This window comes from Spermophilus citellus (genome assembly GCF_964194105.1).
Source record: "Spermophilus citellus genome assembly, chromosome: 10".
Lineage (NCBI taxonomy): Eukaryota > Metazoa > Chordata > Mammalia > Rodentia > Sciuridae > Spermophilus > Spermophilus citellus.
Genome location: NC_138197.1, coordinates 115,064,060 through 115,078,875, shown reverse-complemented (window position 1 = coordinate 115,078,875; position 14,816 = coordinate 115,064,060). Strand labels below are relative to the sequence as shown.

Genomic DNA, 14,816 nt, shown 5'->3' with positions numbered 1-14,816 from the left:
TGGCTAAAGTTATTAAGTTGTACGGATCAATTACTTTCCAATTAAAGGGGGGGGGGAGCAGGCATCCTGGGAATGTACCAAAATAAAGGGCTGGGGATGTGGCTCAGTGGGGGAGCACTGGCCTAGCCATGTGTGAGGCACTGGGTTCACAAAAACAAAGTTTAAAAATTTTTTTTTTTTTTTTAATAGAGGCTTGGGATGTAGCTCAGAAGCAGAATGCTTGCCTAGCACAGGCCCTGAGTTCCACCCAGCAAGCAAGCAAACACAAAAACTTCACATATTTTTTTCCCCAGAAAGTGATAATAATAAAGTCAATTCACTATATATCTTTTAGTGCACTAATCTAGACTTACCAGGCTCAAATCTTGAAACTGTACATTTTGATGTCAAAATAGTTACCTAAAATCTAAGAGCTCTATATTTAAAGACTTGAAATCTTATCAACCTAATCTTGTGTTATTGACTTAACTTGAATTTTCCATAAAACATAGTTTGTAGAGAAAAACGCCATTATATGATATAAATACTTTAAGCAATGAATAATTTAACCAGGTTCAAATTACTTGTAAATAATTCCTCCCAGCATAAGAATGTTCAAATTTTACTATCAACAAAAATTTCAATTTCTTGTAACATCCTGAAGTGGTTTTTTTTTGGGGGGGTGGGAGGTGGATGGGAGGGTGTGGTATTAGGGATTGAACTCATGGTCTTGCACATACTAAGAAAATCCTGTCACTAAGTTTTAAATCTGAGTTCTTTATATTTTATATTGTGACAAAGGAAGGTCTTGCTAGATTGCCCCAAATGGCCTAGAATTTGTAATCCTCCTGCTTCAGTTTCCAGAGCAGCTGGGATTATAGGTATATGCCACCTTTGACAGGGTTACTAGCCTAAAGTTTCGGAAAAAACTGATTTTAGCATTCAACACAGCCCACTTACTTTTTATTAGTTATTTGTATACACCCTTTATTTTCTCTAAATGGTGAACTCCTTAAGTAGCAAGTCTCCAAGTGTAGCTTGTTATCAAAATCGAAACTAGGGCTGGGGATGTGGCTCAAGCGGTAGCGCGCTCGCCTGGCATGCGTGTGGCCCGGGTTCGATTCTCAGCACCACATACAAACAAAGATGTTGTGACCGCCGAAAACTGAAAAAATAAATACTAAAAAATTCTCTCTCTCTCTCTCTCTCTCTCTCTCTCTCTCTTTAAAAAAAAAAAAAATCGAAACTATTTTAAAATATCTTGCTTCACTCTGATTCTTAAGTTTGGGCAGAAAAATCTATATTTTAAATGTGTAGCTTTAGTAATCTGGATGTAGCATTTAAGTGGGCACCAGAGAGCAAGAGCACTATCATATTTTTAACTCAAGCATCTTAGAACAAAAACAAAAGTAGCGCCTGACACAGGAGTTCTGTCAAACAAATGAATGATGTGTACATTCTTGAGAGGGAAAATCAAGTCATTTATTTTTGAAAATCCATTTCCTATTGGGGGGGCAGGGAGGTGTGGGGATGTGGCTTATAGGTAGGTGGCATGCTTGCCTAGTATGTGTGAGGCCCTGGATTCCATCCCTAGCACCATAAAAAGAGAACAAATGACATAGATTTTGAATCAAAGTAGGAAATCAATCCTTTTACATTTTCTTAAACTTCAGCTGAACAAAGAAAACTTTAAAATGTAGTAGATAAACTCTGTGATTTTAAATTTAATCTGTAGGGGGAAAGTGCCAGAAAAGTAATTCATTTTATAAATATAAAAAAAATTGGGAGACGGGTAGTTTGGTGTACATGATTAACAAGACAGCAGTTTCAATCAGGAAGAAGGAAACATTAATTGTACTAAATTCTACCTCCTGATAGTTGTATTCCTTTAAGTAAGTCACAATCTGTTAAATTTCATTCAGTCAAAAACACAGAGTACTATCAGAGATATGATAAATTATTGTATAATGGTGTATTAAGAATCATAATGCAAAATTAAATAAATAAATAGATAAAATAAAAAAGAATCAATACAGGGGCTGGGGATGTGGCTCAAGCAGTAGCCTGGCATGCGTGCGACCCGGGTTCGATCCTCAGCACCACATACCAACAAACACATTGTGTCCGCCGAGAACTAAAAAATAAATATTAAAAAAAATTTAAAAAAAAAAAAAAGAATCAATACAGGCAGCAAGAAGTTGAGGAAAAAACAAAAACAGTGTACCTATGTACCAAGCACTCTTCTCCAGTTCGTTCCCAGATACCAGATGACATCTGTTTTTTTCTTTTTTTAATATATATATTTTTAGTTGTAGTTGGACACAATATCTTTTATTTTTATTTGTTTTTATTTTTTATGTGGTGCTGAGGATCGAACCCAGCACCTCACACATGCTAGGCGAGTGCTCTACCGCTGAGACACAACCTCAGCCCTCTACTGTTTTTTTCAATTTTAAAATCCAACAATTCTGTGAAATAACTTGTTTAATTTCTACCTTTAATAGCAAAGATGCTGATAACAATACTATTATAAAATAAATTCTACTGAGCACACATTATATATTGATGTGTGTGCAAAAGTGCCTTATAGTATTTGAGAATTCTAAAAAAAAAAAAAAAATCATGATAAAGATGCTAATATCCCCCATTTTACTAAGTGAGGAAACTAAGGTCCAAGGCTGTAAGGCTAACAAGGGACATCTGCATACTATGTAACATAGTATCACTGAACAGACATTATGTATCACTTTCATATACTTATCCTTTTCTGAAATTGTTATTATGGTACCTTTGCACTGTACTGCCCTGATATTAAGATGAAAACATCCAGAAACAATGACTATAATAGGTATCAATTACTGAGCACAAGGCACTTCATTTATGCAAACTCATGTAATCAACCGTCAATCTGATAAGTGACTTTTAGTTTATTCCTATATTCCAGGTAAAAATGGAGAAATCTAAAGGCAATCAATGTTCACTGTTCAATAAGCAGCAGACCTAGAATTTAAATCTATAACTCTGATTCATTTAACACCTCATTAAGGAGCATTGCAATCAATTTATGATTTACGCTAACTTGCCTTTTCCGGTTCTGTCCCAAGTCTTTAAACATTTCCTGTTAAGAATTAATCAGGTTGGGGGGCAGGGTGGCTCACTGGTAGTATGTTAGCCTGCATGAAGCCCTGGATTCAATCCCTACCACACCTTCATGCTTTGCACTTTGTAACAAAAAGGTAGGATGCAAACTCAAGGAATGTTTATTCTTGTGTCCACAATCTAATTTCAACACCTAAAATACTGGCATTAAGATGAATAAAAGAAACAATAAAAGAAAAGAAAAACAAGAAAACAAAACCAAAATAAAAATTTTAACATGCAAATGTTTGTCATACTACACAGTCTGACATTATTGTGGTGGTTCATACAAAGCAAATTCTCTCTTATAAAGGAATCTGACATGCAAAATAGTTTTACATATCAACTATTATAAATGCTCTATGGCTCTTGTAAATCCAAAGAACCTCTTCCTATCCCATATTTAAAAAAAAAAAAAAGTCTATTCAGACTTAATTGTAACTCACTCTTGTCTTAAGTATCTTTTTTTGTTTGTTTTTGGTACTGGATGGAACTCAGGAGTACTCCATCACTGAGCCACATACCCAACTCTATTTTGTATTTCATTTAGAGACAGAGTCTCACGGAGTTGCTTAGTACTTCGCTTTTGCAGAGGCTGGCTTAGAACTCAGATTCTCCTTAGTCTCCCCAACAGCTGGTATTACAGGCTTGCGCCACTTGCCTCAAGTATCTTTAAAACAGAAAATAAAGCTATTGACTACCAATATTAACTTTTTCAAGTTGTTATCATTGAGCCTGGCCAAAGGCATACATTTTTAAGTTTTAATCACTCAAGTGGGATAAGACAAAATTCTATGGTTATGAAATAATTCTCCTCTATAAAGGAAGCTGGGCATGGTGGTACACTCCAGCAGTCCCAGTAACTAGGGTGGCTGAGGTGGGAGGATCACTTGAGACCAGGAGACACCCCCTCACCGCCAGAGGGAGAAATATAACTTTTTAGCATGTCACTGGACACAGTAGTGTGAGTGTGTGTGTGTGTAGGGGGGCAGGTGTTGGGGATCAACCTAGACCTTCCTATGCTAAGCAGATGCTCTACTAGTGAGCCACACCTTCAGTCCCACAGTAGATAAGCTAAAAAAAAGTTAATTCGCCCCCCCCCCAAATGAATTGGAGTGAGAAATGGGTAAATAACATAATTTTTAGACCCAAGACACTAAATTTTTATGATGATGTATAGGATCTGCAGAAATCAATCTTTAAATTTCTATTTTTATTATCTTAATGTGTTATGAGCACATATTAGGAACTCAAAAATGATGGAAACTCCAAGACTTAAAGTTTTTGCATACAACCCAAACTTTATGGTTTAATACATCTACACCAACAAAGGGTACTACAGAAGAACTGTTTTTTTTTTTAAGTGTGCTGACTGAAATGGAAGATATTTCACTTTTGACCAAATCTATAATGAAATAGTTTGAATACTATCCCCTTTTTTGAAGAGTCAATGGAGGAAAATCCTAATTCTTTAAACCCTAAAATGGAGACATCAGAAACAATAAAATTTGGCTGCTCTTTTATTTATTGAACAAACACTTATTATATATTATGTGGCATAATATATAATAGTTTCTCTGAAGCCCAGACTGAGACTTTTCGATTAAATTTACATGTGTCTGTTACATGTTATTCATTTCCATTTCATTCGTCAGCAAAACACATTAGATAAAAAATTTTAAATTAACAGAGAATGTTGTAAAACTTTTGAAAAGAAATAGGTTGGGGTTTGGCTCTGTTGCAAAATGCAGCATCAAAAAAAGGGAAAAAAAAAGAAAGAAAAAGAAAAACAGCAATAACTTTGAGTTATAATAGTAACCAGCAGCAACAACTCCTACCACATTTCACTGTCTTTTCATGAAAGCATTTTAAGTTATGCCATCAAGTTTTAACAACATTATGATATGAAACCTGGTAACTAAGTATATACAAACCAACAAAAACACACTTAAAATTTACCGATAACAAAAAGCAAACTAATAAGCATTCGCTGAAGCCAATCTGAGAATTAACCAGGATCAGACATTTAATACCATAATCCCAGCGGAGGCTGAGACAGGAGGACCCCGAGTTCAAAGCCAGCCTCAGCAACAGCGAGGCCCAAGCAACTCAGTGAGACAGTGTCTCTAAATAAAACACGAAATAGGGCTGGGGATGTGATGTGGCTCAGTGGTCACGTGAGTGCCCCTGAGTTCAATTCCCGGTACCCCTCCCCCAAATTTAATACCGACACATCATGATGCCATAAAATAAACCTATCTCTTGGTTCCGAATCTTTCTTTCCTCAAGTAATATTAAGCAAAAAAGGGGTGGGAGGGGACAATCAACTCAAACTCATTAACTAGAATTTCCTAAGATCGATGATAAACATTTAAAAAAAAATTTTTAAAGGTTCATTTCAACCTAGAGTAAAACTGCCGCGACAAGAGATGGCCTGTTGCTGGAAGAAGTCAGACTAACAAGAAAACACCACCAGTTCAAAAAGCCCTCTGCACGCAAACTAACAAAACCAATATGAAAAGGCGGGAATTTCTTTATTTCAAATTTTGCTTAGATATGAGTAGGTCGCAGACTGCCCTCCAGGGAGCGCTCTGAGACTGTTCTGCACGAATCATTTCGGTTACTGAAGCGGGAAAACGCTCGGACCTGACCTGCAGCAGCGTTCCGGGGCCGACCCTCGCCAGGCGTTTGAAAAGCGCTTGGGGCCCGGTCTCAGGGCCCACTCCCGACGGCCGCCAGTCGAGGACCAGGGCTCCGGCGCCGCATAGCTCCCCGACGCAGCGTCCGAGCGCCCCGCGGCCGCAACTTCTGGTCCCTCCCTCGCAGCGCCCCGGTCCCGGAGCCCGCACCCCGGCGGCGACCGAGCTGCGGGTCGGAGCACGGGGACAGCCCCGCGCCGAGCGGGGACGAGCGCGCGCGGAAACCGCCAAATGCCCGCCTTTTTGTCCCGGGCCGGGCGTCCTTACCCTGCCGACGGTGGCGCGGCCGCGGCCCGCGGTGGAGGGCCCGGAGCTGAGCACTGGGGTGGGCTCGCGCTCCTCGTCGCTGGAGAAGTCCGGGGGCCCCTTGCTGTTGGCGCCCGCGGCGTGCGGCGGCCGGTTGCGTGCAGTGAGGTGCTGCAGGTAGAGCTGCACGTACACGTCTTTGCGCTGCTCCCCGGCCGGGAGAGTCACATTGTTAGCGACCAGTTCACTCTTCAACTTGTCTTTCGTCAGGACCGAGGGGTCTTCCAGGAACTCCGGCATCTCCGGGATCTACTAGTCCCCTTCCCCGCAGCCTCACTGCCGCCGCTCACACCGCCGCGCTCACTCCTGGCCGGGGGCCGCGCTGTCGCCTCCGAGCCTTACGGCTCCCGCCCGGGAGGAGCGCCGCGGGGGCACGGCAAAAAAATCGCAGACACAAAGCGAGGCCAGACGCGGGCACAAAAGCGCCGCGAGCCCAACTACGGACTAAGTGCGGACAGGCTGGGAGGCTACACCAACCCCAGCCCACACACTACAGCCAAGGCGAGAGCAGCCTGCTTCGCCCACGCCCCAAGAACGCGCGCCGCCATTGGTGGGCGGCGGGAGGAAGCGCAGCCGTGATTGGCTGGGCGGCTCGCGCGGGTTCCATTAGCCACCGTGCGGAGCGAGAGGTTGTAGAAACGCAGTTTAAAAGCTGCTCGGGCGGGAGCTCAGGCTTCTGGCCCGTTTCGGTTTCCCCCTTCCTCCACCCTTCCCTTTAGACGCTGATAAGGGACGGGTCGTACTGCTTTTGTGCTCCGTTTCCTTTCCCTCCTCCTGCTTGGGACACAGCTTCCATCCTGGGGTCGGTCACCTCCGAGCGGGCCGAGTTCCACGCCAGCCCTGAGGACCCTTGGCTGGGCCTTTCTCCCTCCCAGGACACTGTCCGTCAAAGAATAGGCTGCTTTCCCGAACGCTAGCTCTAGTAGGGAAGACGAGAGGCGAGGCATGCATGTTCGTGTGTCTTGATTTACTTGGAGAGTGGAAGGGGCAGCACCAGGAGGCAAATTCCCCTCTGCTCAGAAAAGCTTCTTTTGTTCCTGCAATTCCGGAGAAACTGGACCTCTGCTATTAGTTTAAAACGTCCTTGAATTTGTTGACAAAATTGCATTCTTATATGTCCCGTTTGCTTGTGACCCTACGGATTGGGCATTTCTAAATTATTTCATTTGAACAGTTACTTGGGGCTTACATAAATCCGTGCATGCATTTTTGCTGGACAGTCTCTCTTGGTTAAATCCCCCCCAGCCTTAAGTCTCTGACTATAACTTAAACCCAGAGAGAGTGGTAACAACTAAATGAAGCGCAGTATTTATAGTCAACTTCAAACAACAGAGATGGTACATTACTAGATTTTAATTTCGGACGCAGCATTAGTGACTTTATAATTAGGCCGGAAACTATAAACAAACCCGTGTTAAACTGATTAAAATCCAGTAGAATCTGAAACATATACTCTAATTAAAATATCTTCCTGGAAACAAACACCATTGATGACATCAATAGGAACAAACACGTTTCAAGAATATACGTATGTAAGATGCTTCCTAAAGAGAAACTATCCTCGGATTTGGGTTGTCAGCTGACTCTGAAAAAAATCTCAAATTATGCTTTGTAAATTGCTTTAAAAATTTTTTAAATGTTTACCTGATTTCTACATGGTTACGTTGAAGTAAATTTAAAATAAATGGCATCACTAAAAATGTTTTTATGAATTCAAAGAAACATTCTTTTAATGACATTATTTTCCTAGAAGTGATTTTATTAATTCCTGCCTAAAAATCTCAATATTACATATATTTAGGCAACAGTATTAAACTCAGTGATGAAAATTTAAAATTTTGTTTTAATAAAAAAGTTATTTTGTACATTTTTATAATCACTTATGAAAGTTGGGGTTCCCCCACCCCCATCACAGCTTCCCTCCGCCCCCCATCACAGCTTCCACGGCATAGGTGAGTGTTTTTATCGTCAAAAAGGGAACTGAACTGAGAGATAAAGGACCATAATTTTGCGTCCCAATCTGCAATGTACTTCAGTTATGTTTTCCAGTATAGTCTCAAATTTTAATGGACAGAACAAGTCTTGAGCTTTATCTCTGCAAGGGCATATACAATAGGTCTTTTGTGGATCCTCAGAGGAAGAAGTATTGCTGATATTTTGGTGACATTTTAAGATAATATTCTTCTACCCTAAGTTGTTTTTTTTTTTTTTTGGTACTAGGGATAGAACTCAGGGGCACTAGACCACTGAGCCACATCCCCACCCCTATTTTGTAGTTTAAAATATTTAGAGAGTCTCACTGAGCTGCTTAGTGCCTTGCCATCACTTTAGGTGGACACAATATCTTATTTTTATGTGGTGCTGAGAACCAAAGTCAGTGCCTCACATGTGCTAGGCAAGCACTCTACCACTTGAGCCACAAGCCCAACCCCCTGAGGCTGGCTTTGAACTCGCAATTCTCCTGTCTCAGGCTCCCAAACCACTGGGATTACAGGTGTGCACCACTGCGCTGGCTTCTACCCTAAATTTGGTACGAGTACAATACAATACTAAGGTCTCACTGCCACCTCAGTGTGCTTCCTGAAGATGCTGCATTGAAACTGTTTGTTTTGTTATCCACAGGACTTTTGCACCAGAAGTTTTCCAAGTAGTTTAATTTTTAGAGACAATAATGAAGCCAGAATTTAAAAAGAGATAGTCAGCATAGACAAATTGAAGAAAACAGACCAATCTGGTTTGGGTACTGTGCCTGTGGGAGATTGAAATGTTAATATCCCCAAAGTCCAGCCTATAAGGCCCATCCTAAAGAATTGTTAATGAAGCAACTCCAGAGCAGACTGGGAACTGCTAATTAATTTGCCCTGGGCCCCCTTCCTTCCCAGATCACTCCTTCCCTGGCCCTCTAGGCCACCTGTTCCCCACCTTTTCGCCGTTCCATCAATCATCTCCTGGGCCTAGTCATGTATGCAGGAAGGAAAGAGATAAGGAGGAAGAGAACAGGAGAACAAAGGAAGCCTAGGACATATAAAAAGGCAGAGCACCTTCACTTCCTAGGATACCAACTATGGCCCACTTCTCCCTCCTGGGAAAAGTCTATGTTACCCCTTTTTAAATAAACCCTGCTTTATATGCTTGCCTCGGTGTGCTTCTTTAATGTTATCCTTCAATATGTGAGGAAACAGACCTTGTCACTCATAACCTGTAGTATCGATAGCTCATCCTATTTTTTCCACAAGCAAAGGAGTGTTGACCAACTATTAAGTCTGAAAGTTGTTTTAGTAGACAGTACTGTGCCCTACAAGTCAAGATATGATTCACAAAAACTGCATTCTAGATGCCTGAAATTAATGTTCCCTAAACAAAAACTGTCACTTTCATCTCTTTTTCTTATTCCTGGACATGCTATCAATAGGAGATTACTGCAGATACTACATTTCTCAGGAAGCATGATTTATGTCATAAGCTATCAGAATGAGACTGCTTTTCTAGATCTTTCTCTCCAAATCATGAGTTATCAAATTGAGACTTGGAATCATCCTAGGATGTATTCCCAGAACCATTACTTTTAGTGATGAATGTAATTTTTGCTTTTAACTCTGCTGTAGAATTCCAAAGTAGAGGATATTTTTCTCTCATATTCTATGTACCTCAAACTAAAGTAATTAGGCTACTGAATTTGTTCCTGATCACTACTTTCAAACTTCTCTTTCCTCCTCCAGGAACATTTGGAGTTCACATCATCCAGCTAAGTCACCCTCTACTATTTTTGCTATTATTTACTAACCTCCTGGCTAATCTCCTTCAGAAATTATAGATCTCCTTGCTCTAGGTTTTTCTCACTATCATTCTTGTCTACAGTTTATGCAGATTCAGCATCTTGTAGGTGATCTGTGCAACACTAACACTTAGCCTCTTAGATCTTTGACTTCTGTATCTCCAACAATTTGTTCCCCTTTTCTATTGTATCGACTCTAGTGGTAAGACTATGAGCCTTAGCATCAATAACTACCTTACCTTTAAAAAAATTGTGATTATCTTTGGAGCATCAATTTTACTACCAAATTGGTGAGAAATAGAAACTTATTAAGAACCATCTCTGCAGGCTGGGGTTGTAGCTCAGTGGTAGAGTTCTCACCTCACATGTGGAAGGCAATGGGTTTGATCCCCAAGCACCATACAAAAATTAATAAAGATATTGTGTTCATCTACAACTAAAACAATATTAAGAAAATAATCTCTGCTATTTCAGAAACATGGCAGAAAGGCCAGAGAAGAGTAGGGAAGGGAGAAGAGTCCCAGGTAAAAAGTCTGTTTTATTTCTTCCACCTGGGGTAGTGGGGCCAACTCATCCACAGGCAGTTCTGAATGCCCTCCGGATTGGAATTCATGGGGCGATGTCCCAGGATGCTTGCAGACTTCCCTCCTGCAGCTGTTCCACGTGAGTGAGATCCCCTATAATCTATTTGGTTTTTGCCTCTGTCTGAGCTGTCCACTTTCATTGGAGCCACTTTATTTCTGAGTTCAGAGTGTGTGTGTCTTCCTTTTGTTGGAGCACATTGTTCCTGAATTTAGTGTTTGTCTTGAGGGCCAGCAGGCAGCAACATGGCATTCAGCAACATATTCCTAGGATACAGTTGCAATGCTCCTAGTCACTGCCTCCCAGTCCTTGCTGTTGTCATGAGTACAGGCTGTAGTCCTACCATGGGGTTGCTCAGTAGGGAGGGAGTTTTCTTCTGATGACAAAGTATCCCAGGAGGACTTGCTGCTCTCTGCCTCCTACCCACTGTGCTCAACAAGGGGCTGGGTGAGGGGGGCTGCAAGAATATGTTGTGGGACTATACTGGATTGGGGTGTCCTTGTTTGCAAGTTGCAGAGGGGAATGGCAGGCAGACTGGGTCTTCTACTGCCCTTCTGTCCTGACAGTCCTCCTGAGGCAGCTATAGCTCATAGGACAAAAGGGAAAGAAGTAAAGAGCAGGCTCACTGGCACTCTTTTTTGAACAGAGAGTGAAGCTGAAAGGATTGGAAGGGAATGGGCTGGGCCCACTTTTGGATGTGTAGGATAGGGTTAACTTGGACTGATCAGTCCCCCTGGTTTGTTTGTGCTGGAGCATCAGAAAGATAGCTATAATCTCATCAAATTTTCTGGTTACCTAAGATACTCAGGATTCATATGGACCACAAACCATGTCAAACATGACCCTCAGTAGTGAGGTTCTAGGTGGCTGGGGAGTGGCTCCCTAGAAGAAATCAGTGAATATTCCTCACATTAGTTTAGTCATGGTGCCTTGCGACTTAGTCTACCGTAGTATTCTTCGTGGGGTCAGTCAGTAACTGATGACACTTATCACTTCATGAAAACGTGAGAGGGAAGGTACCATGTGTGCAAGACCTGCTTCTTCAGTTAGAAAAATGTGATGTTTGTTAAGTGGGAGGACTCTTATGAAGGACAGAAGGACATCAAGGCTCCATATGTCCATGATGGAGCTGTTACAGTCTTTTCATTGGTAGAGTTCTGGGGCATAGTCTGGAAGAATGCCGCAGATTGTGTCAGATTCTGCCAGCTGTGAACCTGATGCCCAGCCTGAAGTCATAAAGTTTGCTATTTCTTCTGGCATTCACCAGGGTGTTCTCCAGCTTCAGATGTGGTCATGATGCCTTTCTCAAGACAGTTGTGTTCAGAATACATGATCTGCCTGAGCACTTTGTGAACCTCTTCCTACATGCCAGTGACCTCTGGGATAGACTGCAGTAGCTAGCTGTCTGCCACCTGCATACTCCATCATGAGGCAGATATTTTCAGTTGTTTCAATAATGTGAGAGAGTTGGATCACATTTGGGTGTTCCACAGTCTTCATTAGATCCACTTAGAATATAATGAAGAACAAAGTTCTTTTCTACGTTTCGTAGGATTTTCATGGCTACCTCTGTACCCATGAGGATATGCAAGGTCAGATTCACCTAAGGAAAATTTCCCTATTTGATGTCCCTTAGGGGCCTATATAACATGTGAGGGTTCCTCAATGTAGAAGCTGGTTGAAAGGCCCTGCCATACTCTTACAACCTCACTACTCTGACTATTCTCACTATACAGCCTCAAAAGCAATACCAACTAAGGATTCTAGCTAAAACAAACAAACAAACAAATAATAAAAAGAAAAACAAACAAACCCCCAAATCAAAAACCAATATGAAGACCAAAACCAAACCACTAAGTGAGCTAACTATCTGTGAGTCTGACAGGTCACCAAACAAAAGCTCCCTGTACTTATGGACAAAAATCAGTCACGCCAGAGCCTATATAGGTGTTGTTTGAAATTCCCTTACATTGATTCCTTGTGAGGTCAAAGCAGCAAATGGTCCAGTCACAACTTGGTGTAACCCACAGTGGTTGTCTTACTTTTTGGTCTCTGGGACCATTTTCACTTTAATAATAAGAAAAGGACCCTGGAAGCTTTTTCACTGCAGTGTGTTATAGAGAATGACATATACTTGCTTAGAAATTAAAACCTGTGGCATGCTTCAATGATCTTTTCAAGCCCAAAAATCTATAATAATTTTTGGCTTTTAAAGACCTCATCTTTAAAAAAATTTTTTTTTTTTAGTTGTCAATGGACTTTTATTTTATTGATTTATATGTGGTGCTGAGAATTGAACCCAGTGCCTCACACATGGGAGACAAGCACTCTATCACTGAGCCACAACCCCAGTCCCCAAGACCTCATCTTATCTCTACTCAATGTATTCAATTCCTTTTCCTTTCTACTCAAAATGATTAGTGTCAACTCTGATCAGAAGAAAGTGTGGCCTGTGTCCCTGGGACAACTGTTGGTGCTCTCTATATTTTCTTTTTCTTGTTATATTAGTCTATGGTCCTGTATTTTATTTATTTATACGTGGTAAATCAAAGTGAGTACCTCACACATACTAGGCAAGTACTCTACCACTGAGCCACAAACCCAGCTTCTACATTTTCTATTATTTAAAAAAACCCTAAAAAATAGAGTGAACTCTATAATAAATACCCAGATGATCTCATCTAGATTTAACATTATAAACATTTTCCACATTTCCTCATATTTTTTTTTCACCAAAGCAACTTAAAGTTTATAGCAAACACCATGACATTTCACCCATGAATATTTCAGTATAAGTCTCCAAAAAGGACATTTTTGTTCTATTCAATTAGTTTCATTGTAAAATTACCCAAGATCACCTACTATCTAGTCCATGTTAAATATTCTTTAAAAAAAAAAAAAAAAAGATGGGGCTGGGGATGTGGCTCAAGCGGTAGCGCACTCGCCTGGCATGCGTGCGGCCCGGGTTCGATCCTCAGCACCACATACCAACAAAGATGTTGTGTCCGCCGAGAACTAAAAAATAAATATTAAAAAATTCTCTCTCTCTCTCTCTCCCCCTCCCTCCCTCCTCTCTCACTCTCTCTTTAAAAAAAAAAAAGATCGTATTTTTTATAAATGATTTTTTATTTTATGATGGTAGCACTTCATTCACATTGTGACACTGTAACAAAATGTTCTGTTCCCAAAGATACTATAGGGCATGCTATTAATACCTATGGGGCTGAGAGGGAGGGACCTTTCAGAATAATTTACCCATAAGGTCCTCATCTTATTTCTTATCAGGAACCCTGAACCCAGGAGGCAGTGGGTTGATATATTCAAAGTGATGAAAAATGAAGCTGTCATCCAAGAATCCTATGGTCAGCAAAAATGTCCTTCCAATAGGGGAGAGCAGTGGGGGCAGTGGCAGATCCCTTGGTCCTTTCATACTGCTGTATGAAATACCTTAGGCAGGGCAACTTTTAAGAACAGAAATTAATTTTTCCCAGTTCTAGAGTCTGACAAAATCCAAAATCAAGGTACCATGAGATACAGTGTGTTGAGAGAGTTGGCTTTCTCCTTCTACATGGTAATTTGTTGCTGTGTCCTTGTGTGGTAGAAGGGGAGAAGGACTGAACTCACTCCCTCAAGTGCTTTTTATTTATTTTGTTTTATTTTTATTTTCCTCAAGATACTGGCAACTAAACCCAAAGTCCTCATATGTGCTAAGCAAAAGCTCTACCAATGAGTTACATCCCCAGCCCTTTTAAGTTTCTTTTGGCACTGGATCTTACTAAGTTACCTAGGCTGGTCTCGAACTTGAGATCCTCCTGTCTCAGCCTCCTAAGTAGCAAGGATTCTAGGCATCTACTACCATGCACAGTGTAATAAATGTATGTGTTTCTGTGTTGTGTAGGATTAAATAGGCCTTATGTATTATAGACAAGTGCTCTTTTCTAAGGAGGGCACATATCCCATTCAGGAAGTTGGAGCCTCATGACCTAATCACCTCCTGAAGGCCTCATGTCCCAATACTGTTGCCTTGGGGTTGAAGTTTCAACAGAAATTCTGGAGGGATACATACATTCAAATCACAACACTAGGTAAAATGAGTTGAGGGAGTTGATCACCACTGAATATGCCCTGCATGAGGGGAGTCCTTCAGGTTGAACTGAAGGATTTTAGATAGGAACTCAGAGCTGAATAAAGATGGAAAGATCTCTGGAAAGGCAAATTCATGACGTTATAATGGCTAATGCTACTTTTGTTTTCTGCATGACTTAAGAGACTAATTTAGCTAAAAAATTACTAGTCTACATTAATGAACATAATATATATATACATGCTCTTATCAG

At 41.0% G+C, this 14,816-nt stretch overlaps 1 protein-coding gene across 3 annotated transcripts in view; it reads right to left on the bottom strand.

Moving 5' to 3' along the window:
* The window catches only part of TMPO (thymopoietin), a 28,732-nt gene extending 21,788 nt beyond the window's left edge, over positions 1–6,944 (bottom strand). The window contains exon 1 of one of the 3 annotated variants that reach the window (XM_081312041.1): positions 6,084–6,944. In XM_081312041.1, coding sequence (XP_081168167.1) covers positions 6,084–6,362 — 279 coding nt within the window. In that variant the 5' untranslated portion in view covers positions 6,363–6,944. The remainder of the gene's footprint in view (positions 1–6,083) is intronic. The other 2 variants (XM_081312042.1, XM_081312043.1) reach the window with 2 other exon arrangements.
* Positions 6,945–14,816: the final 7,872 nt, after the last annotated feature.